The 22811-nt window shown below is 36.1% G+C and overlaps 13 protein-coding genes across 13 annotated transcripts; 11 read left to right on the top strand and 2 right to left on the bottom strand.

Annotated features, from left to right (window-relative positions):
* Nucleotides 1-2610: 2610 nt before the first annotated feature.
* HYPBUDRAFT_110786 (uncharacterized protein) lies at nucleotides 2611-6207 on the top strand (the record flags this gene model as incomplete). Its single annotated transcript, XM_020218782.1, has 1 exon — nucleotides 2611-6207. One exon carries the CDS (start codon nucleotides 2611-2613, stop codon nucleotides 6205-6207), a length of 3597 nt encoding a protein of 1198 aa, XP_020075714.1.
* A 231-nt stretch (nucleotides 6208-6438) lies between these two features.
* On the top strand, nucleotides 6439-7849 carry HYPBUDRAFT_153395 (tRNA dihydrouridine synthase). Its single transcript, XM_020221525.1, has one exon. It carries the CDS (start codon nucleotides 6538-6540, stop codon nucleotides 7834-7836), a length of 1299 nt encoding a protein of 432 aa, XP_020075713.1. The 5' UTR covers nucleotides 6439-6537; the 3' UTR covers nucleotides 7837-7849.
* Nucleotides 7850-7931: 82 nt separating this feature from the next.
* Nucleotides 7932-8627, top strand: HYPBUDRAFT_7034 (palmitoyl-(protein) hydrolase; the record flags this gene model as incomplete). Its single annotated transcript, XM_020223626.1, has 1 exon — nucleotides 7932-8627. The coding sequence occupies one exon, from the start codon at nucleotides 7932-7934 to the stop codon at nucleotides 8625-8627; it is 696 nt and encodes a 231-aa protein (XP_020075712.1).
* A 1329-nt stretch (nucleotides 8628-9956) lies between these two features.
* On the top strand, nucleotides 9957-10913 carry HYPBUDRAFT_216990 (uncharacterized protein). The gene has a single exon (XM_020223083.1). It carries the CDS (start codon nucleotides 10055-10057, stop codon nucleotides 10652-10654), a length of 600 nt encoding a protein of 199 aa, XP_020075711.1. The 5' UTR covers nucleotides 9957-10054; the 3' UTR covers nucleotides 10655-10913.
* Nucleotides 10914-11098: 185 nt separating this feature from the next.
* On the top strand, nucleotides 11099-11925 carry HYPBUDRAFT_12321 (guanine nucleotide exchange factor; the record flags this gene model as incomplete). Its single annotated transcript, XM_020219304.1, has 1 exon — nucleotides 11099-11925. One exon carries the CDS (start codon nucleotides 11099-11101, stop codon nucleotides 11858-11860), a length of 762 nt encoding a protein of 253 aa, XP_020075710.1. The 3' UTR covers nucleotides 11861-11925.
* Nucleotides 11926-12012: 87 nt separating this feature from the next.
* ZUO1 (zuotin) lies at nucleotides 12013-13302 on the top strand (the record flags this gene model as incomplete). The annotated part of the gene is made up of 1 exon (XM_020218800.1): nucleotides 12013-13302. One exon carries the CDS (start codon nucleotides 12013-12015, stop codon nucleotides 13300-13302), a length of 1290 nt encoding a protein of 429 aa, XP_020075709.1.
* A 39-nt stretch (nucleotides 13303-13341) lies between these two features.
* HYPBUDRAFT_141290 (uncharacterized protein) lies at nucleotides 13342-14002 on the bottom strand (the record flags this gene model as incomplete). The annotated part of the gene is made up of 1 exon (XM_020219785.1): nucleotides 13342-14002. One exon carries the CDS (start codon nucleotides 14000-14002, stop codon nucleotides 13370-13372), a length of 633 nt encoding a protein of 210 aa, XP_020075708.1. The 3' UTR covers nucleotides 13342-13369.
* Nucleotides 14003-14297: 295 nt separating this feature from the next.
* ARL1 (Arf family GTPase) lies at nucleotides 14298-15086 on the top strand. Its single transcript, XM_020221524.1, has one exon. It carries the CDS (start codon nucleotides 14483-14485, stop codon nucleotides 15038-15040), a length of 558 nt encoding a protein of 185 aa, XP_020075707.1. The 5' UTR covers nucleotides 14298-14482; the 3' UTR covers nucleotides 15041-15086.
* A 43-nt stretch (nucleotides 15087-15129) lies between these two features.
* TYR1 (prephenate dehydrogenase (NADP(+))) lies at nucleotides 15130-16559 on the bottom strand. The gene has a single exon (XM_020221523.1). The coding sequence runs from the start codon at nucleotides 16417-16419 to the stop codon at nucleotides 15169-15171; it is 1251 nt and encodes a 416-aa protein (XP_020075706.1). The 5' UTR covers nucleotides 16420-16559; the 3' UTR covers nucleotides 15130-15168.
* A 105-nt stretch (nucleotides 16560-16664) lies between these two features.
* ERG8 (phosphomevalonate kinase) lies at nucleotides 16665-18127 on the top strand. The gene has a single exon (XM_020222568.1). The coding sequence runs from the start codon at nucleotides 16688-16690 to the stop codon at nucleotides 17999-18001; it is 1314 nt and encodes a 437-aa protein (XP_020075705.1). The 5' UTR covers nucleotides 16665-16687; the 3' UTR covers nucleotides 18002-18127.
* Nucleotides 18128-19233: 1106 nt separating this feature from the next.
* Nucleotides 19234-20202, top strand: HYPBUDRAFT_98957 (uncharacterized protein; the record flags this gene model as incomplete). The annotated part of the gene is made up of 1 exon (XM_020224024.1): nucleotides 19234-20202. A coding segment is annotated over one exon (969 nt), but the record flags the coding sequence as incomplete, so codon positions are not given.
* A 497-nt stretch (nucleotides 20203-20699) lies between these two features.
* Nucleotides 20700-21425, top strand: HYPBUDRAFT_7025 (dienelactone hydrolase; the record flags this gene model as incomplete). The annotated part of the gene is made up of 1 exon (XM_020223625.1): nucleotides 20700-21425. One exon carries the CDS (start codon nucleotides 20700-20702, stop codon nucleotides 21423-21425), a length of 726 nt encoding a protein of 241 aa, XP_020075703.1.
* Nucleotides 21426-21927: 502 nt separating this feature from the next.
* HYPBUDRAFT_126392 (uncharacterized protein) lies at nucleotides 21928-22732 on the top strand. Its single transcript, XM_020219358.1, has one exon. The coding sequence runs from the start codon at nucleotides 21950-21952 to the stop codon at nucleotides 22673-22675; it is 726 nt and encodes a 241-aa protein (XP_020075702.1). The 5' UTR covers nucleotides 21928-21949; the 3' UTR covers nucleotides 22676-22732.
* The last annotated feature ends 79 nt before the right edge of the window (nucleotides 22733-22811 follow it).

The raw sequence follows: 22811 nt of genomic DNA, 5'->3' as shown, positions 1-22811 counted from the left end.
TATGATAGAAAGGTATCGGAACCAATGGTTTGAAAACAACCAGTCAGATATTAGATTGGTGTATGTCGGCTCTGTCCCAATCACCGGATATACTTCTTCTGGAAGAATTGAGTTTATCAAAGCATCAACGCACAAGTTATTGAAAGAGAAGTATCTTCGTAAGCGGTTGGTATACATCAACAGCGTCACACCTAAATTGTTGGAAATGATGACTCCCGAGGAAAGGTATGACATAAAAGGTGATTTGGTGCTGGAGATAAAGCATTCAGGTCAGATTGATTTACCACTTCTTGCCAATACGGCATTCCCATTTTTTACTATTCAATTGGCGCTTGTGTTCAAAAGCATTGGGATAAATAAATTTCTGAGTGTCCATGGTTCTGGATCTAACAGCAGGTTATCTAACTTTGTTGGAACTGAATTAAGTGATCCAAGTTTGAACAAATTAAAATCTTTCCAGCGGTGTTTTAGAGCCGCCGTTTTGAATTTAGATGAAAGGAACTGTCAAGAAGAGTGGAGGAAGATTCACCTGACCCTTTCATTAAAGCCCTCTTGCTGTCTACCAGTAAATGAAATCGATTGTTTCTTTCTTTTTCGAAAGTATATTGGCGATCCAACCACCGACTTTCTTTCTGTTGCAGGTCATCATATCATACCCCGTACACATCAGACTACTCACAGCCTGTTAAGTGACAGTGCTGGACTGTCAGACATCAGCGGTATACCGGACTTGCTTTATTACAAGAACGATGTCCCTTTAGTAGCTGTTGAATTCAAGGGTCCTGGTTTTAGTGACTTGGTCGAAAATGGAATTGATGAATCAAGTATGGCTTTTAAGTCAGTCATAATGCAAGTAGGCAGGTGCTTCATCGACTGTAATACTACTCGTGTGATAATAACTAATTTCCATCACTCCCTTTTCATAGAAATTGACGAAGCCAAACTAAGTCAATTAAAAGAATCTACAGATAATCTGGCTGAAGTAGAGATTCCGGTCCGTTACAGATTATTAACATTGAGCAGTCTGGATATAACGGTGCAAGCAGCGTTCTTAACATGGCTCTTCTTTGAATCCGCCGAAGAAGAAAAGCTTCATGCAGAAAGACAAAAGCAAACTGTCAGTGCTTTTATAAAAGCTGTGAGAAAGGATATTGACAATAAGTCACATAGTGTTAGAATCTGGAAATCACTTGCCAGAGAAATCCGTGCTAATAGTAATATTAACCCCCAGAAGAGCAATTCTCATGTCGAAGGTGAATGTGAATCGTGGACTGGCTTTGAAGTATTACAAGGACAAGGACACCGGAGACATGTCTATAAGTTCCGGGTGGACTTACTTTGCAAATTTTTCCCATATTTCAATGAAGTCCTCACAGGTTTGAACCAAGACGATCTGGTGGTCATGAAGCTTTTCATTCCGGATGTTGTTGCTAGACTCGATGGTTGGATTTGGCCAACCATGAAGGAGATCAATATTTGCATTCAAGATTTCCTCAAAGAAGCATCCTGTTACGAACTGATTGCAAAACACAATGCAACTGCCGAAGAGAAAATCCACACTCCTACTCTTTATTACTATGGAGCATTCCGCATGAATGTCCAGGACCTGGACCCTATTGAGGGATTCTACTTATTACTATCGTACATCAGGGAAGATGACAGTAATATCACCAAGTCAATGGTTGAAAATGGATGCAGACAACTCGAAATGATGGGGGATATTGGGATCCAGCATCACGATATTGCAACGAGAAACTGCAAAGTTGCCGATGGCAATATTGTATTCTTGGACTTCTCTCATGCTAGGAACCAGGAGCCCAAGTACGACAACTCTGACGATATTCATGATCTTAAGTATATTTTTAGGAACGACGTACTCGAAGCTGCAAAAAAGATCTAAACACATACCGAATATCCTATTTCGCGAATTATCAATACAATCAGTACCCCCAATAACCCCAACCCAATCAATACAATCAATGTATCAATTATATAATCAGTATATAACCCAATCAGCATAAGCAACCTTCGTAAATTACACCCGTGCACACGCACCCTCCGAAAACAAAATATTATTGGTTGAAATGCTGAAATTCACCCAAAACAATAAGCCCAATAAGAAAATATTATATTGTATTTCCAGACAATCTCGGATCATTTCCGGATATCTAGCAGTCTTTCCTGGCCCAACCCTTGCCTTTCCCAACCAAAGGCTTGAACTCACGTAACAAGAGAATTTTTTTTCTTTTCCACTAACAAAACAAAAAAAAACTGCCCAAAAAACGAAAAAAAAAAAACGAAAAAAATTTAAAATTTAAAATTTAAAATTTAAGTAAGCAGAAAAACTTGTGGAGTTACTTTAACCTGTTGACCGGGACAAGAGTATTCCTTTTGATAGTGAGGTATTCATTGTGGTATTAGCGATTACTCTGGCAGTCAGGCAGTCTGGTATAGTACTAATAGTTGAAGTATCGGAATTCTGCTGCGGACTTATCTGAATATTTCGGAGTAGTAAATTTTTTTTTTCGTTATAAACGCATGATTCATGCTAACCCCAGTCTACAAGACCATGGTAAACCAGAGACTCTAATGAACTTAGATACTAGTGTTATGCCCAGGTCGACCCCCGGTGTTGGAGGCAACAGTGTTCCATCGTCGACGACGCCGCCAAATTCGATTTCAACTGAAGCATCGATGTCCTCGACATCCCCAGAAAATAGTCTGAATGCAACGAAGTCCCAACCAACTCAACCAATACCCAAGAAATCCCAGCAGATCAAGACAGATAAACCCCGTCCTCACTCGTGCACGGTGTGCACTCGTGCTTTTGCCCGGTTGGAGCATTTGAAACGTCATGAACGGTCTCATACTAATGAAAAACCTTTCCAATGTGCCAGTTGTGGTCGTTGTTTTGCTAGAAGAGATTTGGTGTTACGACACCAACAGAAACTTCATGCTACTTTGATGAGATCCAATTCAGTCAAGGATTTGGATACTAATTCAAATAATGAACATATCATTATTTTACATAATAATACTAATGCCAATGCTCCGTTACCGGATAATTCAAATTTATCCAAAATTAAAAATGAATCTTTATCAAATGTTAGTTCCCCCACCGAAACCCAATTGTTTTCTCCAAATGATAGCTCTAGTGCAAGTGGTACTAATGAAATACCTCCGCAATTCAAAACTGGGTTATTTAATTATGCTGCTTCTCCTGCTTTACCTGACCAGTCTCCTCCAAATCAAAGAAAAAGAAAATTGAGTAACCATGCCGTGGGCTCGATTCCTCTGCCCATTCAAACCACTTCTTCGCTTAACACTCCTCCTACTTTGGCTAACCAACTGCTGCAATCTCATTCTGGTTCTCCTCGTCGGGGTTCTAATCGATCAAGATCTCAACTGAGCCATCCTTCAGTCTCCTCTAATCCCCCTCGCTCTGTTTCGCAATCTCAACCCATGTCTATTCCTCTTCACTTGCGTCAAAGTGACTTTAAACAGCCGGTTCATCAGTATCAACAGCAGCAGCAACAGAAACAGCAGCAGCAGCAGCAACAGCAACAAAAACAACAAAAACAACATGATGAAGAGGATCATCATCATCATCGTCATGCTTCGTTTTCTGCTGCCTCTGCAATCTCCTATACCAATATTAGAGACGCCTTGAGCATTCAACAAAATAATAATCTTCTGGAAGCTCCTTTACAAGTTGAATTTGCTACTCCTCAACTCCTGGCGGCAGACTTAAGTGCAAGAGGCTTATTAAGTGGTGTTGACTTGACTAATTTGGGTATAGATTGGAATAATATCGAATCTTTGGATTTGAACACTCCTGCAATCAATTCGGATCCGAATCATTCTAAAAATCAATACTTTGATCAAAATGTTATGGCTTCTCATCAATTTTCAAATCCTAATCATCCTCATCATATCCGTGGTACGACTCCTTTTGACTTGGGATTAAACCCTCCAACCAATGATTTATCTTTGGTTCAACAAATTTTACAAATGGGTACTGGTGGTACTGGCGGTTCTGGTGGAACTGGTTATGACGATTTATCAAACGACGCTTTTGAGTTGAATCATAATGCTTTATTGGCTAGACAAAAGAAATCAAAATCTTTATTGAAAAAGGCAAAATTATCTGATCAACAAAATAATGATCAAATAACTAATCAACAAGATGTTGATTGGTTACAAGAAATTATTAATACTCCATATGAAGCAAAGTTTCCAAACGCATCTCATCATATTGGATTTACTGAAAGCCCCTTAAGTGATACTTCTCCAAAACAAATTGATGAAATCCTGTCACTTTTTAGATCAAGACAAATTGATTTGGTTAAACAAATGAATCCAATCATGCCAAATTTGGATTTATCAATGGTTCAACCAATTAAAAATGAAGTTCAACCAAAAATTGATATAAATGATTCGAAATTAAAAGACATTTCAAAAAGTTTTTTCAATGATGATTTAAGAAATAAAATTATTAAAGATTCAAACTTGAATGATTCTCAATTCCCTCCCTTGTCGGATTTGGATGCTTATATGACATTATATGAAAAGGAATTTAATAAATTTTTCCCCTTTATCCATTTACCTTCTTTAAAAAATCCAATGGTTGAAAATCTTGAAAGTATCCCGTTATTATTATCAATGGCTGCCATCGGTGCTTTGTATTCTTATCATGATTCAAATACTTTACTATTATTCAATTTATCAAAATATCACATACAACATTTTTTCGAAAAAGAAATTACTATGGATAATTTACAATTTAAAAAGGTTCCTTTAATGGCTCATCAATGTCTTGTTCTTCATATTTTTATTTCCATGTTTTTGAATGAGCCAAATATGGTTGACATTACTGCTAGACAATTAAAATCAATGGTTGGTTTGATAAGATCAACTAATTTCAATAAACCTTTGGAACAATTCATTGTACCTCCATCAACTTTAGTTGATTCAAATGATATGAATATGATTCAAAATAATTTTGATTATTTTATCATGTCACAATCAAGAATTAGAACTATTCATTGTTTTTATATGTTACAAGTTTTTAGAACTACTTTAACTGGTTTACAAGTTCCTTTATTACTGAATTCTATTAATTGTGGTACTCATTGTTCAAATGAAAACTTATGGCGTTGTGAAGATGCTGGTAAATGGATTAATGAATTAAAAGTTCATGGTCAAAATCAAGCATTGATTGATATTAGTAATAATCAATCAATGAATACATTAATTGCATTATTAGAAAATCATTATTTTTATGATTCAAAACCAATGTCTTTTAATAATTGCTTATCATTATTAATGTATATTCATGAACAAATATCGATTGAATATTCAAATCATAAAGATGCAAATAATCAAACCAATTTATTAAATTGGAGATTAGAAGCAAGGCCAAAATTGAAAAAATTGATAAAATCCTGGGAATCCTTTTTCATTAAAAATGGAGGCTTTTTAATTGTCAACGATTATAATGAACATTTATTAAATCTTCATAATGAATTCAAATTGATTTTACCCCTTCTTTTATTCGCCAAAATAAGACTTTGCATTAATATTAACCCATTGATGGATAGAGTCTTATATAAAGATTGGAACGGTATGAATGATGAATTGAAAAAATTAGATAATGATGAAGAAGGATTAAAAGAAAGTATTGGATATGCAGTTGAAATCATTAATATTTGGATTCATAATATCTCAGTCATTAATGATTCAAGAGAAACCTCTTTGAGAACTCCAGTGTTTTTCGTTACTTGCGTATTCGTTTCAATATTAATCATTTCAAAGTATTTGGACTCAATTGAAAATACCGATAAAGATTTAACCATATTTGATAAAGTTTACTGGCTGAATTGCGATGAAATTTTTTATAAAATTGAAACTAATTTGAGTCCTATCAACGAATCCAATTCTTACAGTGATTTCTTACGCCGTCAATCAAACGGAGTATTTGATTCGATCAGCAGTGAATCATTCAAAGAATCGGCTAAGATGATCAAGACTCTTATCGAGTCAAACACTGCAAGCTCAAAAGCTATAGTCACCGCTATGAAAAATTATAGATTGGCCACCAGATCTTTATACATGGGGGTTAGAATCTTGGCTGATGCTCCAGTCTGGCCATTGGCTATGGGATTCGCCGAAGCCTTGAAAAACAGGGCTACTTATATTAGTTCCTAAGACTAAAATCAAAATAATCAAAATAAAAAAAAAATACTACCAAAAAGAAAAAAAAAAAAAAAAGAAAAATCACCTTATTTATTACTTCAGTTCTTGTATTATAGGAAATCGTACTAGGTTATATAGTTTCGAATTACATTATTATGATGTTTTCTATTATAGTTGTAGATGTAGTTGTATCGCAATAAAAAGAAAAAAAAAAAGTAACTGAAAAAAAAAACTCCATCTCATCGATTCTCCATAAGCTATTGAGCAAAACAACTATTCAAGATCACTTTCACGGGATTTAAACCTTTCAGATTCATTCTGAGAATATTTGGAAAGAGCAAGATGACTATAACCAAGTACAACGGACGGGAACTCTATGAGTCTATTGGTAGACCGAAGACTATAGTAGCCCCAATGGTGGATCAGAGTGAACTCGCCTGGAGAATATTATCCAGAAGATACGGGGCCGAATTATGTTACACGCCAATGTACCATGCCAGGTTGTTCGCCACTGACGAAAAGTACCGCAAGAGGATGTGGAGCTCATTGGACGGGGATGAGAAAGTCGATAGACCCTTAATTGTACAATTTTGTGCCAATGATCCGGAGTATTTGTTGAAAGCAGCACAACTAGTGGAAGATAAATGTGATGCGGTTGACTTGAACTTGGGTTGTCCTCAAGGTATTGCAAAGAAGGGGAAATATGGAGCATTTTTAATGGACGATTGGGAATTAGTGCATAAATTGATTCTGAATTTGCATGAAAACTTAAAGATTCCGGTTACTGCTAAAATCAGGGTTTATGATGAATGGGAAAAATCCTTGGAATACGCCAAGATGGTACTAGACGCTGGAGCACAATTCATTACGATACATGGGAGAACAAGAGATATGAAGGGACAAGCTACAGGATTAGCTAATTGGGAAATTTTAAAATATTTAAGAGAGAATTTAGGTGAAGATCAAGTTTTTTTTGCAAATGGGAATATCTTGTATGCTAATGATTTGAAAAGGTGTTCTGAATTGATTGGCTGTGATGCTGTTATGTCAGCAGAAGGAAACTTATATAATCCTGGAGTTTTTTGGACTAAAGATGATAATATAGATAAGCAATTTGCAAGAGTAGATAAGATGTTGAGAGAGTATTTTGAGATTGTGAAAGAATGTGAGAGCCATGCGTCTAGAACTGCCATGAAAGCCCATTTCTTTAAGATCTTACATGCATTTTTAGTTAAGCATCCTGAGTTAAGACCAATCATTGGTCAAACCAGTGTACATGAATCATTTGAAAAGTGGGATGAAGTAGTGCAGAAAGTTGAAAGAATAGTGGAAGAAATATATGAAAGACCAGATATTAAAGAAGTCGATGTTATTAGAGACGGCCCAATACAATCATGGGGTGGATTTTATAAAGAGATCCCGTATTGGAGGTGTCAGCCATATTTCCGAACAGTGAATGGAGAGAAACAAAATACCAGAACTCTTAAAGTTGCTGCTACAAAGGATACTGATAAAGATATCAAAGACAAAGACATTAAAGATAAAGAAGCCAAAGAAGATATTAAAGATAAAGACGATATCAAAGATAACAAGAGAAGACTTGAAGAAGTTAGCAGCTCAAATAAAAAAATGGCTCTTTAGTGTATATAGTGTAATTTAGTGTATAATAAATCTCATTGAAAAAAAAAAAAAAAAATGAAAAAACTAGAAGCAACTACTCCATAAGCAATACTTCAATGATTAACGCAGTTAGAACCCCGGCATTGAAGAGCCCAGCGAAGGCAGCCATTATATTCTGTCATGGATTAGGAGACACTGGGAGTGGATGGTCATTTTTCAACCAATTAATCAATCAAAGCAAATTGGTCAAGAATCACGAAACAATTAATTATGTCTACCCCAACGCACCAACCATGCCAGTTAGTGTTAATTTTGGAATGAGCATGACTTCATGGTTTGACATGTTTGGCTTTACTCCTGACAGTCAACAAGATACCGAAGGGTTCTTGAAAAGTATTGAAGTATTGAAACAAGCAATTAAAGAGCAAATTGAGGTTCATAATGTACCAAGTGAGAAGATTATAATTGGAGGATTTTCCCAAGGAGCAGCCATATCATTGGCCACCTTGGCGCTATTAGACATCAAGATCGGTGGGGTTGTTGCGTTATCGGGATTTGTTACTATAAAAGATAAAATCAAAGAATTACATAGAAATGACATCAATCATGAAACCCCAATTTTCCAAGGACACGGAATCCAAGACGACTTGGTTTTATGCGAATACGGAGAGAAAACTAGTGACTTCTATAAGAGTTTAGGGTTTTCCAATTACCAATTCAAAAAATATAACGGGGTTGGCCATTCTGCCAGTGAAGAAGAATTGGTTGATGCCATTAGATTCATCGACTCTGCCATCAACAAAAATGTATAGTTCTGTGTCAGCACCCTGTAGCTACTCCGAATGTACAATTATCAGTTATACCTTACTTATACGTTACTTATAAATTTACTTAATTGTTGCAAATTGATTGGGGTGCCATTCTCAGATTTACCCATACAAAACACAACCTGCAGAATGGAAACGCAACCTGCAATTTACTTTGAGGTTGGAGTGCGTCTACCGGTGGCATCACGTGATACATCAAAAAAAAAAAACACCCCGGTTTTCGAAATTGCAATCTTTTTTCTTGTTTGTGTCAAAGAACAATGGCAGTATTGCAACATCATTCAATAATTATTAATTACTAATATAATTGCTTAATTTATAATATCCTATTTTTAGAGGCCCATCCGTCGACTTAGTATCACTGGGCGAATTGGTAACAGAGCTTAAGATCGCCGCCCAGAAGATTCCCCTAGCACAGTGCTGAACAGGCTGGATGTACGGAGGCAGAGTATAACCGACATGGACCGTTTTGCTTCTAACTTTTTTTTGTTTTGTTTTTCTTTCATGTTATTTTTTCCAGCACCGGCATTATTTCACTATTATTTGGTTATTATTTTTTAAGTTAACAGTAAATATTTTTTAGTCAATTGTTATATTTTTTTTAGTTATTTTTCTCCTTTCAGATGCCGGAAATTGGAGGTGGTGGTGGTTGTTGCCCGGAATGGCGTTGACCTTCCCACCGGTCAGGTCACTCCTAGTACGGCAAACAAAGGCCCACCCGGGTTAGGCGCCCTCGGAACTGCACTACCAATTGCGAAATTTTCTCTGTTTTTGTTAAAACTCGAAAAACAAAATTACGTCTATTTTTGCCCAAACCCTTTTTGGAAGAGCGTTTGGGGCCTTCAGTGAATCTTTGTTGGAAGATGAGCCCTTGTTGGTGAATCTTCCTGGCGGAGAATGCTACTAACGGGGCCTTGTTGTTTGGGCGGGTTTGAATTGCCTGGTTTGTTTGGTTATTGGCCAAAGCATTGGTGTAGGCTATACTGAGTACCTTTAAAGTAACAAAACAAAATAAAGGGTAAACACACACCTATAAGGTGTTTGGAGCATTTACCAGGTGCAAAAATCCTGGATACCTTGTTGAAAAAGAATTATCCCCTTTTCAGTAGAGTTACCAGGGTCATATTAAGATCCCTGACACATATGAAATGAGGTTATGTTTACCCGTTATGATCTAAGGTTGGCTTGAGGACAAATTGTATCCTAAAAAAGTAGAATTATGATAAATATTGCTGGAAGATATATTTACATTTCATGTCTTTTGTATTGTTTGCTTTCTTTCTTTTTCCAAGTAGCTAGTAGTAGTAAATCTTCTTCGAACTTCGAATCGAAATTGTATTTAAAGATTATTATTTCTCTTCTAATTCTCTGGTTTGGGTTTTTTAATCATCATCTATTCATTCGCTTCAAAAATGCAATTCTCTTCTGCTATCTTATTATCTTTAATCGCTTCTCCAGCTTTAGCTGCTTACACCAACGGTACTGCTCCAGTTTCTTCTGCCGTTGAAGCTCCTTCTAACGGTACTGCCACCGTTACCAACCTCGAATCTACCTTGGTTACCATCACTTCTTGTTCTCACGACGCTTGTCATACCTCTACTCACGCTACTGGTATCACCACCGTCACCGATGAAACCACCTCTTACACCACCTACTGTCCATTATCTGAAGAATCTCCAGCTCCAAAACCTTCTGCTCCAGCTTCTGCTCCAGCTTCTGCTCCAGCTTCTGTTCCAGGTACCACTGCTGCTGAATCCACTCCAGCTGCTCCAGAATCTACTGCTCCAACCACCGCTGCTGAATCTACTCCAGCTGCTCCAGAATCTACCGCTGCTGAATCTACCCCAGCCACCGGTGGTGCTTCTTCTACCCCAACTACCTTAGCTGCTGAATCTACTTCTGCTGCTTCTTCCGGTACCCCAGAAGTCTCTTCTGCTGCCGGTGCTGGTGCCAACGGTGTTCCATACTACGTTGCTGGTGTTGCTGCCGTTGCCGGTGCTTTATTAGCTTAAGCTTGAACCCCTTTTTCTATTCTTTATATGGTTTATTTTTGAAAAATAAATGTTCTTTTTAATTTTCAGTTTAATTTTTTGCAATTTCTAATTGTTTTCTCACGGTTTTCGCATTTTGGTTTTTTTTTTTTTTTAAAGGAAAAAAAAAAGTTTTATTTGAAGTTAAACACTTCAAATGTTTTTTCTATTAGACATTTAGTCTATTCTTTTAATTGGATTTAATTTTGCATGTTTTCTTAATAATTATATGTTATTACCCTTATATTTGACTTGTAATTCGATGTAGTGCTAACAGAACAAAAAAAAAAAAAAAAACGATTGAAAATCTTGGGTTGCGCACGTGACCTCTTCGCTTTTTAAGTATCAATTCATTTAGTTATTGAAATATTCAACTCCTTCGTTATTGGAATATTCGACACCTCCAATATTCACCACTGTTTGACCATGGCAGTGATTAACCAACCATCAAACCAAATCAAACTCACCAACGTGTCGTTGGTGAGAATGAAGAAGGGTAGAAAAAGATTTGAAATAGCCTGCTACCAAAATAAAGTCCAAGATTGGAGACTGAAAGTAGAAAAGGATTTGGACGAAGTCTTACAGATTCCCCAGGTGTTTACTAATGTGTCCAAGGGACAGGTGGCAAACAATGAAGACTTGCTAGCCAGTTTTGGGAAAACAAATCATGATGAAATCATCTTGCAAATCTTAGATAAGGGAGAAATTCAATTAAATGAAAAGGAAAGAAGTGCTAATTTACAACAGAAGAATAATGAGTTTTTGAATATAATATCGACTAAATGTATAAATCCAAAATCAAAGAAAAGATATCCCCCTTCCATGATTCAAAAAGCTTTGATTGAGGTTAAATTTCATTTAAATCCAAATAAACCAACGAAGTTACAAGCCTTGGAAGCAATTAAACTTTTAATTGCAAAACAAGTTTTCCCAATTTCAAGAGCTCAAATGAAGATTAAATTGATCTTCTTAAATAAAGTCCCTAAATCTATTTACGAAGATCATTTCAAGTCATTTCTTGATAAGATTGAAGATGAAACTCAAGACACTAAAACTTTCGAAACAATTGCAATCATTGATCCAACCAACTACAGGGTCTTGGTGGACTTGTTACAAGGAGAAAACGCCAAAGTCAAAAAGGGTGAAGGTTCAATTGAGGTCTTGGATATGGCTGCTATTAAAGAGTAAGTATATATATATATATATCTAGTTTAACAGCGAGTTAATCTGAGTCTGCTCCGCGTAAATCTGAGTGCGCATCATAATCTATGTCTATTAAAAAAATTTTTTTTTTTTTTTTTTTTTCAGTATTCCTATCACCAAGTTTAACCATTGCAAACATGTCTATAACTTTACCAGCCTTACCATCCGGTAAAACTGACTCATTCAAAGCCCACGGGAAATACTCCAGTCCAAACCGTCGTCCAATCGAACCGGTTGGTCGTCATTTCTTAGCCCATGCTTCCAGAACTTTAAGAGGACATACTTGGTCAGAATATGAAAAACTTGAAGCTGAAAGAAATGTCAAACAAATTGAAACTAACGAAGATGAAGATCTCGGTGATGAAGAACAAAGTGAAGAGTTGTTAGCACATGATCCAAGAGAATGGAAAACTGCTGATTTATATGCCGTTTTAGGATTATCAAATTTAAGATGGAGAGCTACTGAAGATCAAATTAGAAGAGCCCATAGAAAACAAGTTTTAAAACATCATCCTGATAAAAAATCTGCATCTGGTGGTTTAGACCAAGATGGTTTCTTTAAAATCATTCAAAAATCTTTAGAAATTATGACTGATTCAGTTAAAAGACAACAATATGATTCAGTTGATGAAAATGCTAACATTCTTCCTCCAGCTCCAAAAACTCAATATGATTTCTTTGAAGCTTGGGGTCCTGTTTTCGAAAGTGAAGGTAGATTTTCTAAAAAACAACCAGTTCCTTCTTTAGGTACTTTGGAAAGTTCACAAGCTGATGTTGATAAATTTTATCAATTCTGGGGGAAATTTGATTCTTGGAAAACTTTTGAATTTAAAGATGAAGATGTTCCTGATGATACTGCCAACAGAGATCATAAACGTTATATTGAACGTAAAAATATTTCTAATAGAAAGAAGTTGAAACAAGAAGATAATAAACGTGTTATTGACTTGGTTGAAAGAGCTCATAATGAAGATCCAAGAATTAAATTATTTAAAGAAGCTGCTAAAAAGGAAAAGGAAAGAAAGAAATGGGAAAGAGAAGCTGGTTCAAGACAAGCTGCTGAAGAAGCTGCTCGTAAAAAGGCTGAAGAAGAAGCTGCTGCTAAGAAAGCTGCTGAAGAAGCTGCTTCTACCAAAGCTAACTCTAAGAAAGCTAAAGAAGCTGCTAAAGCTGCTAAAAAGAAGAATAAGAGAGCCATTAGAGGTGCTGCTAAAGATAATGATTACTTTGGTGATTCTGCTAAAGCTGCCGATATTGATGCTGATATTGATTTATTAATTGAATCTTTCTCTGATGCTCAATTGGTTGATGTTGCTGGTAAAGTTGCTGACGCTTCTGCTGCTAAAGCCGCCATTCAATCTGCTGCTTCTGAATTGATTGGCGCTGGTAAATTAAGTGCATCTACTTTAAAATACTTCTCTGCTTAAATAACTTAATACATTATATTATTTAGAATAACAATCGTTCAAATCGTAAGAAAAAAATTACTTATTTTTATTCATCTTCTTCATCAGATACATCAATTTTTTGTTTTAAAGCATTTCCTTTCATATGATAATGTTCTTTTCTCATTTCTTCAAATTTTTTATGTCTTTCTTCAGCTGAAAGGGGTTTTTCCTCCTCTTCTCCTTCTTCTTCATTTCTATAACTTGGATCTTCTATAACTTGTCCTCCATTAAGTGATTGAAGATTATTTTCGTGACTAGCCTCTCCTTCCCCTAATTGGAAATCAGGAATCTCTTCTTCATCCTCCTTATAGTATTCACCTTCTGGGTTGAATCCTCCTTCGTACGGAGTCTTGGGCTCATCGATCTTCATAGTAGCACTCTTTTCCTGTTCAGTCTTGTATAAATTCACTTCATCCCACTTTAAATGTTCTGGAGGTGGTGAATGAGTATTAACAAATTCATCACTACCTGGATCTAATCCTTGTTGTGCTTTACGTTCAGCAATCTTGGCTCGGATCTGGTCTCCCTTCGATGAATCAGATGCCAATTGAGCATTGAGTCGGGTGTTTTTAATCACTTCTTGACGATCTAACTGATCAAGGATTTCTTGACGTTCATTAGGTGATCCTTCGCCTCTATTTCTCAATATTCCTCTGGGTTGATGATTATCTTCGGACATCTTACTTAACTCTAGCAGTAGCCTATGTCTTGAACGAAATTCCAATGGTAATTTATACCCACTATTACTATGAAAAAGGAAACTCTAGTTCAATTCATAGAGCAAAAGTTCCATGATCATAGAAATTGCCTTTATATCGGGTCGTGTCCCGAGGGCGAATTCTGTTTCCGCTCAGATTTTGCTTTTGGTGTTTTTTTCTACTTTTCGTTTCAGTGTTTTTTTTTTTCTTTTCGTTTTCGATAAATTGATAATAAAAAACAGCTATCAAAACGGTATTTGATCGCTAAGACTGGTTGGAGAACGATTGAGTAGTAGCAGAAGAACCTTGGACCCAGAAAAGTTGGTTTTGATCCGAGAAAATTGAGTAGAAATCATTGAATCTGGCGGTATTTTTTTATTTTTTGCTTCATTTATAAATTTTCAGTCTGACAAATCACTAGAAACACCGAAACATATTCATAAAGAGTGATTGCATATACCATGGGACAAGTGTTTAGTTTTACTAATATTTTTGGGAAGTTATGGGGGATGAACAAGGAGATTAGAATTCTTATTCTAGGATTAGATGGTGCCGGTAAAACAACCATTTTATATCGATTACAAATGGGAGAAGTTGTTACTACTAAACCAACGATTGGGTTTAATGTTGAAACATTGAAATATAAGAACTTGACTCTTAATATATGGGATTTGGGTGGACAAACATCTATTAGACCATATTGGAGATGTTATTATAATAATACTGCAGCCGTGATATTTGTGGTTGATTCAACCGATAAAGACCGTATTGACGTTGCTTGTAAAGAATTACATATGATGTTAAGAGAAGAAGAATTGCTAGATAGTGCTCTTTTGGTATTTGCTAATAAACAAGATCAGCCAGGGGCTATGACTGCAGCCGAAGTCTCCCAGGCCCTTAATTTGACTGATTTGAAAGATAGAAGTTGGAGTATCGTGGCCTCTAGTGCCATCAAGGGTGAAGGGTTGACCGAAGGGTTGGACTGGTTGATGGACGTCATCAAGGATGAACAATTGTAAAATAGTTTTTAGTTTTTATGTCAATATATTATGGTACAGATTTTTGAATTCTTTTTTTTTTTTTTTTTTTTTTTTTTTTTTTTTTTTGCTTTTTATAGATAAATATATTACAAGGTATACGTAAATACTTAGGATCTCAGTTCTCTTTCTTTAACTCTCAGTAAGATCGTTTTAATCATTTCATTACCAATGACGTTAGCCTCTTGGAATTTGTGTTCAAAAAACTTTTGGGTATCTTCAAAAGTTTTCTGATACAAGTCAAAGTTGCCAAACGATATTATGGAAGACCATTTCTCTGCAGCTATGGTGAACTCCAAATCATCTTGTCTGAAAGAAGTATCGTTTACCGCCACGTCAATGCATTCATCCAATAACCCGGGAGTACAGAAAAGGTATTCGGTGACCCCCAAAAATATACGAAAGAGCGGAGTGGAACAGATGATGTGCTCGTAAGGAATAATACCTAATTTATGCCAACTATCAACTATTGCCAATAACGATAAATGGGAGTTTGGTTGTCTACCGCCCGGAGGAACGTTACTTAACGAAAAGTTTTCTAAAATATCATCAACTAATAATAATTCATGTATTTCATGAAACACAAATTGTTTGGCAACATGTAATCTTTGTCTCAATTCTTCCTTTTTACCTTGAATCATCAAGGTAAATAAATCAGATACTGAATTAGAGTATTGTAAAATTTGTTCATGAGCCAGCGGGTTTGTAATAGCAAGTCCAGCATAAACATGCCATTTATTCAGGTAGATTCTTAAACTTATATTAATCTTTGCATTTTCAATTCCTCCAATCCATCGAGACGATTCCCAGGGATACTGATTTACTTCTTTCCACGCCATCCCCATCGATAAAAATGCTGCATGGGTCACGGCTTGGGTATCTGCAGTGATCTTATCGTGCTCTGCTGCCAGTAGTCTCACCACTTTAGAGTTCAAACACGATACCAAGTGATTTATGAATTCAACACTTCCTTCCGAGGATCGATGATTAACAATCACTAATGGTTGGCCCGTGGTATTGACATTGGGTCCGTGCAATGAATGAAGTGATATTATATCTACGTCAGCAGGTAACGTCTTCTCCAACGCCTTGATCTCCGGTGCTTTGCACGAAGTCTGTCCCCCAACTATTGCTCCATATTTTGTGGATGGTCCATAAGCAGCTACTATCTTATCAATATTCTCTGCTTCAACACTATAAATAATATAATCGGATATACGAGATACCTCATGGCCATTCCTCAAGATCTCAAATGAGTCGTTGGCAAACTTGCCAACAGTCTCCTCATACTTATCTTCTCGATCACACCCAACAACTCTCCATCCTGCTTCTGTAAACCTTCTAGCATACAAATAACCCATATCTCCCAATCCAATTATCCCAATGATCTTTGTTTTTTGCAATTCCTCGATGGAATGGCCAATTCCCCTGGCCAGAACCACTCTACTTTCGTCAGACATCCTGGATTCTCCTATCGTAATGCCAGTTTCAATGGTGACTCTTACTTGTTCGTTCTTATTTTTTTTTTTTTCAATAAAATCAACTTTTTCAGTTGTCGAGCGCTCCAATTTTTTTTTCATCAACTTAACACCTTCAACAACATAAGCGTTAACTTACCAGAGCCTTAGGATGAGTACAGTCAGGGCCTTCAGTGCTCCGGGGAAAGCTCTTATTGCAGGAGGATACTTGGTGTTGGATCCAGCTTACAATGCCTATGTTACTGCGCTATCATGTCGAATGCACGCGGTGATTGAATCACGAGAAGTAGCCGCTAAATCCAAGATTACAATTGATTCACCGCAGTTTGGAAAGGGCCATTGGGTGTACGAGATGAAAGACGAGGAGTTTCGAGTTGAACAGGTCGAAGGAGACCTGAATCCGTTTGTTGGGGCTGCTGTGGAAACGATATTGAAGTATGTTGAACCAAGAGAATCATTCAATTACCATATCACCATTTATAGTGATGCCGGATACCATACTCAGCAAGATACTAGGGCGGTCAAAAGCGGGAATGGGGCCAAACAGTTCTTGTATCATCTGGAGCCCATTGGCCAAGTAGCCAAGACCGGGTTGGGGAGTTCAGCAGGATTGGTTTCGGTTATCACTGGATCATTATTGAGTGTATTTAAGAAAAGTTCATTAGACGAAATCAAAGATAAGATACATAATTTAGCACAAATAAGTCACTGTTATGCTCAGAAAAAGGTTGGGTCGGGATTTGATGTTGCTGCTGCCATTTATGGATCAATTATCTATAGAAGATTTCATGCTAGTGTTATTGATGAATATTTTCAAAATCCAAAACAAGAAAAGTTACAAGAAATTGTTAACAATCAATGGGATTTCAAACATGTTAGATGTGCATTACCTCCAGGTATTAAATTATTGATGGGAGATATTAGTGGAGGTTCAGAGACTCCAAAATTAGTATCAAAAGTATTAAAATGGAAAAATGAGGACCCTAATACTAGTAAATTATTATACGAAAATTTGAATTCCGCTAATATGTCCTTGGTTAATGCATTAGATCAATTACATAAAGAATACGAAGAAAACGAATCAAACTATCGGGATAACTTAAATAAGTTTAGTACAAATTCGATTATTTCTTCAAATTTACAATCTTTAGTCAATTCATTACATGACATTCGTCAATATTTGAAAAAACTTACCAATTTGACTGGGGCTGATATTGAACCAGAACTGCAAACTATTCTACTTGATGCCTGTTTTACGTTACCAGGTTGTTTTGGCGGTGTTGTTCCTGGTGCCGGTGGGTTTGACGCCATAAGTTTACTCGTTGTGGAAAGCAAAGTCGACCAAATCCTCAATCAAACAATGTCTGACTCGAGATTCTCAAATGTCTCTTGGTTGAATCTCCATGAAGAAGCCGAAGGTATCTTAGAAGAAAATCCAGCTGACTATAAGGACTTATCTGCATGATCAATTCCCTAACTTGCCTATGTTCTTTTCTTTATCTATCATTCCACAACAAGATTTTCACTGACGAGGCTGTTAACTATAGACTACCGTCTACTGCCTCATGCTTTTTGTTATGCTTTTATTTTCTTTTTTTTTTTTTTTTTTTTGTTTTTGGTAAGGTCACATTAACTTACTAACTGTGCCTAAACAGCTGCATACATGAATTCATTTCCCTCTATCATATGGCTTCCATACCAGTATGTTGAATACCCCTGCTTCCTACTAATAGTTGTCTAGTCATCAAAATATACAATTCTAGTTCAAATCAAAATTTTTCACGGTGTTTTTTCGACCATCCAAATTTAATTTTGGAATCGGACCGCGTACAAACAATTTAGCCATTGAAAAAGTAAAGAAAAGATCACAATTGCAAAACTGGATAATTGAACAATAACAATGCCACCACCCCAGTTAATTAACTGTACAGTTTGGGCAGAGTCTCAGAAACGTCTTTTTAGTTCATGATGCCATGCATTCAAAATTATCCGTACATGCACCAATTCGAGACTTGGAACCTAGATATATATATACACGATGATTCCACGAAATAGAAGACCCTCTGAAAATATGCCCATTGCTAAGTCCAAGGCTTTTACAATCTAAATATTTTTGTTTTCATTTACATTTCGTGATTTCGAATATTCGGGCTTAAATTATTAATTCGTATCTTATCATTTTTTAAAAGAATCGCTTAAATACTGTCAATAATCCTGTTTGTGATTACACCTGGTAGTTTGATTTTGCCTTTTTTTCGTTTTTTTGCTTTGGTTTCGTTTCCTCCCGATAATATTTAATACCCTTTAACTAGTCTTGGAAAAATACATTGAAGTTTTACTCATTTGATCATGTATCCAGCCGCTGTTGATCGGTTATCTACCCTTTCTTCAGCATCTAATATTCGACAACAAACTCTTCAATTACCCCCTAGAAAGCTTCAAAGACAAGAAGGAACTGAAGATTCAAAAGATGATTTTTATAAATTTGCTAATATGAAAAATGCCGTTGCATCTCCAAGTAGTTTACCTTCACCACCTCCTGCATTATATAGAACAGCTTCGACTGCATCAAATGCTCCAATAATAAATGATAATGCTGATCAAGTATCAGTTACATCAATAAGTTATCAACCACCAATTAGTAATTTTTATTCAGAAAATCAAGTTCCTGATACTCCAGTTACAGCAGATCCACATAGTAAAGAATTGGATAATAGATACCGTAGAGCATCTCATCTATTTCTTGCAACTTCTGTCTTTTCTGCTCTTTTAATTTTAGTTTTTGAATGTTATATTTATGCTGTTATTAACATCCATAAAAAAAAATTCAATTCTAAAGAAAGATATGCAGAAATTCTGATTTATTTATCACTTTTCATTTTTGCAGCATTTTATCAAGTTCTTCTTACTATCATTGGTTTAAAAACCAAAAATATGTTGTTATTAGCAATGCTTTGTATATTTTATGGTTGTATGTTAATTTATACTGGTATTCAATTTGAAGAAGTTGGATTTTCCATTAGTAATGGATTATCACCATCTTGGCAACAATCAACCCGTGGTACTAATATAGCAACAATTGTTGTTATTGCTCTTACTTTAGTAAGTCAAGTTTATATGATATTTGGAGTTCTTCGTAAAAATGTTAAATGGTTTCGTTATAAAAAAATTGGTGGTGATTTACATATTAAAAAGATGTATACAATTTTCCAAATTCATCGGGCGTTACTTATTTTTGATTTTTTCTTTTTCATTGGGTTTACCGTTCAATTTATTGTCATTATGATTGCAAATAAAAAATCCCTTGAATTTATTTTAACAGTTTGTGTTTTACCTTTAACCATTCTTGTTTTATTTGCCAGTGATTTTGCTACTACTCGTGAAATTAAACTGTTAACCATTTGTACCATTTCATTATTTTTAATGAGTTGTGCATACGTCTTATTTAAAATTATAAGACTTTATACCAAGTACTCATCTGCTTATAATATTGGGGTTACTCCAGGTTCCTACTTCCCAGGTCGTAAATCCTTGGTTACTTTTGGTATTATAACTTTAATATTATTACTTTTAACTGTTACAATTGAATGTATCATGTTGAAAAATTATAATCATGGATTATTACCATTGGTTAGCACTTATTATAGTAAAATGCCTTTTCATAATGATAATAACGCAGTATTGAATGAATATTGGAATAAACACAATATAAGTATGACTACAATGAATGAAAAACAATCTACAAAATTATCTTTACCACCAAGACAAACTCCAGCAACAGCACCCCAACAACCTAATGGGAATCCAACCCAGCAAAATTATAGTCATGAAAAACTAGATAGTGATAACGAATCTTTGGTTATTGATTAATCTCTTCCTCCGCCCCTTGTATAAATAGTTTTTATCTTTCTTTCCCATGTGCATTAGTATTCTTTAATACATTCATTCCTTGTATATCTATTTGATTCTCGTGTTTGTAAATCATCTTAGGCTGCAATTTTCAAAGTTTGCAGCCGACACTCGGTGGTAAAATTTTTCGTTAGCAGTTGAGTCTCGGTGGTAACCGTGGTCGGAACTCGGACCTAAGTTCCTACAAAATCAAGTATATAAGTTAGCTGCCAAAACCGCCTACCCAAGTCTACTATCGACAAGGAAATCAAAGAATGGCTTCTAAAAACCCGGGTGCTTGTTGTGTACATGCTACTCTCCATGAAGGAGAGCCAAAAGGTCAACATCAAATCGTTGCTGGTGTTGATTCCTACGTTGCTGGTGCTGAAAATGGTAACGATAACATCATTGTAATATTACCTGATATATACGGTTATAAGTTTAAGAATAATATGTTAATTGCTGATGAGGTTGCTAGACTTGGTAAATACAAGGTTTTGGTTCCTGATCTTGCTGAAGGTGGGGATCCACCGGCTAGTTTGGAATTCTTACCAGCTTGGTTTGAAAAACACCCCAATGAAACAACAACCAGAATCGTGAAAGAATACTTGACAACCTTGTATAAGGAGACCACACCTAAGTTCTTGGGTGGTATTGGACATTGTTATGGAGCTAAGTTTGCCATTGAACAAGCTTCGAAAGATGGAAACTTTGATGCAATTGCCATTGCCCATCCTTCCCAGGTGAGCATTGATCAAGTGAAGGCACTCACCAAGCCAATTCTTATTTCAGCAGCTGAAACTGATCCCATTTTCACTCGTGAGTTGAGATGGGAAACCGAAGAAGCCTTGACTGAAATTAAGGTTAGATACCAAATGGATTTGTTCCAAGGAGTATCCCATGGATACGCCGTCAGAGGTGACATTACCAATCCTTCAGTTAAATATGCCAAAGAAAAGACCTTAACCGACCAACTCGCTTGGTTTTCTCAATTTAAATAATTTATAGCTGTCAATACATGGTTTTGCAGTAATCTCATTGAAAAAAAAAATGGCTGTAAAATTGCTGACTCAACAAGTCTAGACATTTCTTGGACTTGCTAGCAGTTCTTAAATACTATTTAGCTTAAAATATAGACAGTACACTGAATGTGGTAAGGAGTATGCTATACGAATGCAGCAAGAAGATCACTATACGACTTCAACACTATACGAACGCAGCAAGAAGAACAGTAAAAAACAAACCCGTCAATATGCACCAAGTATCAATATGCACCAAGTATCCAGATACTCAGGTATCGGGACATTCAGGTATACCCAGGTATAGAGCAGCATACAAGATACAATAGACACACACTGGGTCATCGCTTGCTCGAGGGCCAGTCGTGTATGCTTTCACCAACTGATTACTAACCGAAGGGACAAAAATGAGGGCCTCACCAAAATGTCTCAGTCGGAGAAGGAGTATATAAAGCAGTCAAATTTTCACTAGATCCTCCGTTGGTTTTACGTCAAACAACTCCAAAATGGCTTCCCACGCTCCAGCTGCATGCTGTACTCAAGCTTCATTCCACGAAGGACAAGCTCAAGGTGAACATAAACAAATTTTCGGTCTTGATACCTACCAAGTTGGTGCTGAACATGGTAATGATCGGGTTATTGTTATTTTGACCGATATCTTTGGTAATAGATTCAACAACGTTTTATTGATTGCTGATGAAATTGCTAGAAGCTGTAAATACCATGTTGTTATTCCAGATATCTTAAAAGGTGATGCAGTTCCTCTTGAACATGGTGATTTAAGTGGATGGCTTACTAATCATACTAGTGATATCACTGCTCCAATTGTCAATGGCTTTTTACAACAATTACGTAAAGAATGGTCTCCTAAGTTTGTTGGTGGTATCGGTTACTGTTACGGTGCTAAATACGCTATTCAAAATATTTCTAAAGATGGGTTTTTGGATGCTGCTGCTGGTGCTCATCCAAGTTTTGTTGAAGTTGACGAAATTAAAGCCATCGCCAAACCAATTATCATTTCTGCAGCTGAAGTCGATCCTCTTTTCACCCGTGACTTGAGATGGAAAACTGAAGAGATCTTGACTGATATTAAGGCTAGATACCAAATGGATTTATTCCAAGGGGTCAGCCATGGTTTTTCAGTCAAAGGTGATATTTCTGACCCAATTGTCAAATACGCCAAAGAAAAAACCTTAAGTGATCAACTTCTCTGGTTTGCCCAATTTAACTAGACTAATAAGTAGAGATTACTAAATAGAGAATTCAATTCCTTATAGAGATCATGGCCCAATATTATATGGCTTGTAGAAAGCGGAATTTTGGTTGCGCAATTTAAACGTATAAAAAGGTTGGAGTCTCCCTTATCTG

The sequence above is a fragment of the Hyphopichia burtonii genome (assembly GCF_001661395.1).
Source record: "Hyphopichia burtonii NRRL Y-1933 unplaced genomic scaffold HYPBUscaffold_5, whole genome shotgun sequence".
Classification (NCBI taxonomy): Eukaryota; Fungi; Ascomycota; class Pichiomycetes; order Serinales; family Debaryomycetaceae; genus Hyphopichia; species Hyphopichia burtonii.
Note: the sequence above shows the minus strand (reverse complement) of the source record. Positions and strands in the feature narration are given on the sequence as shown.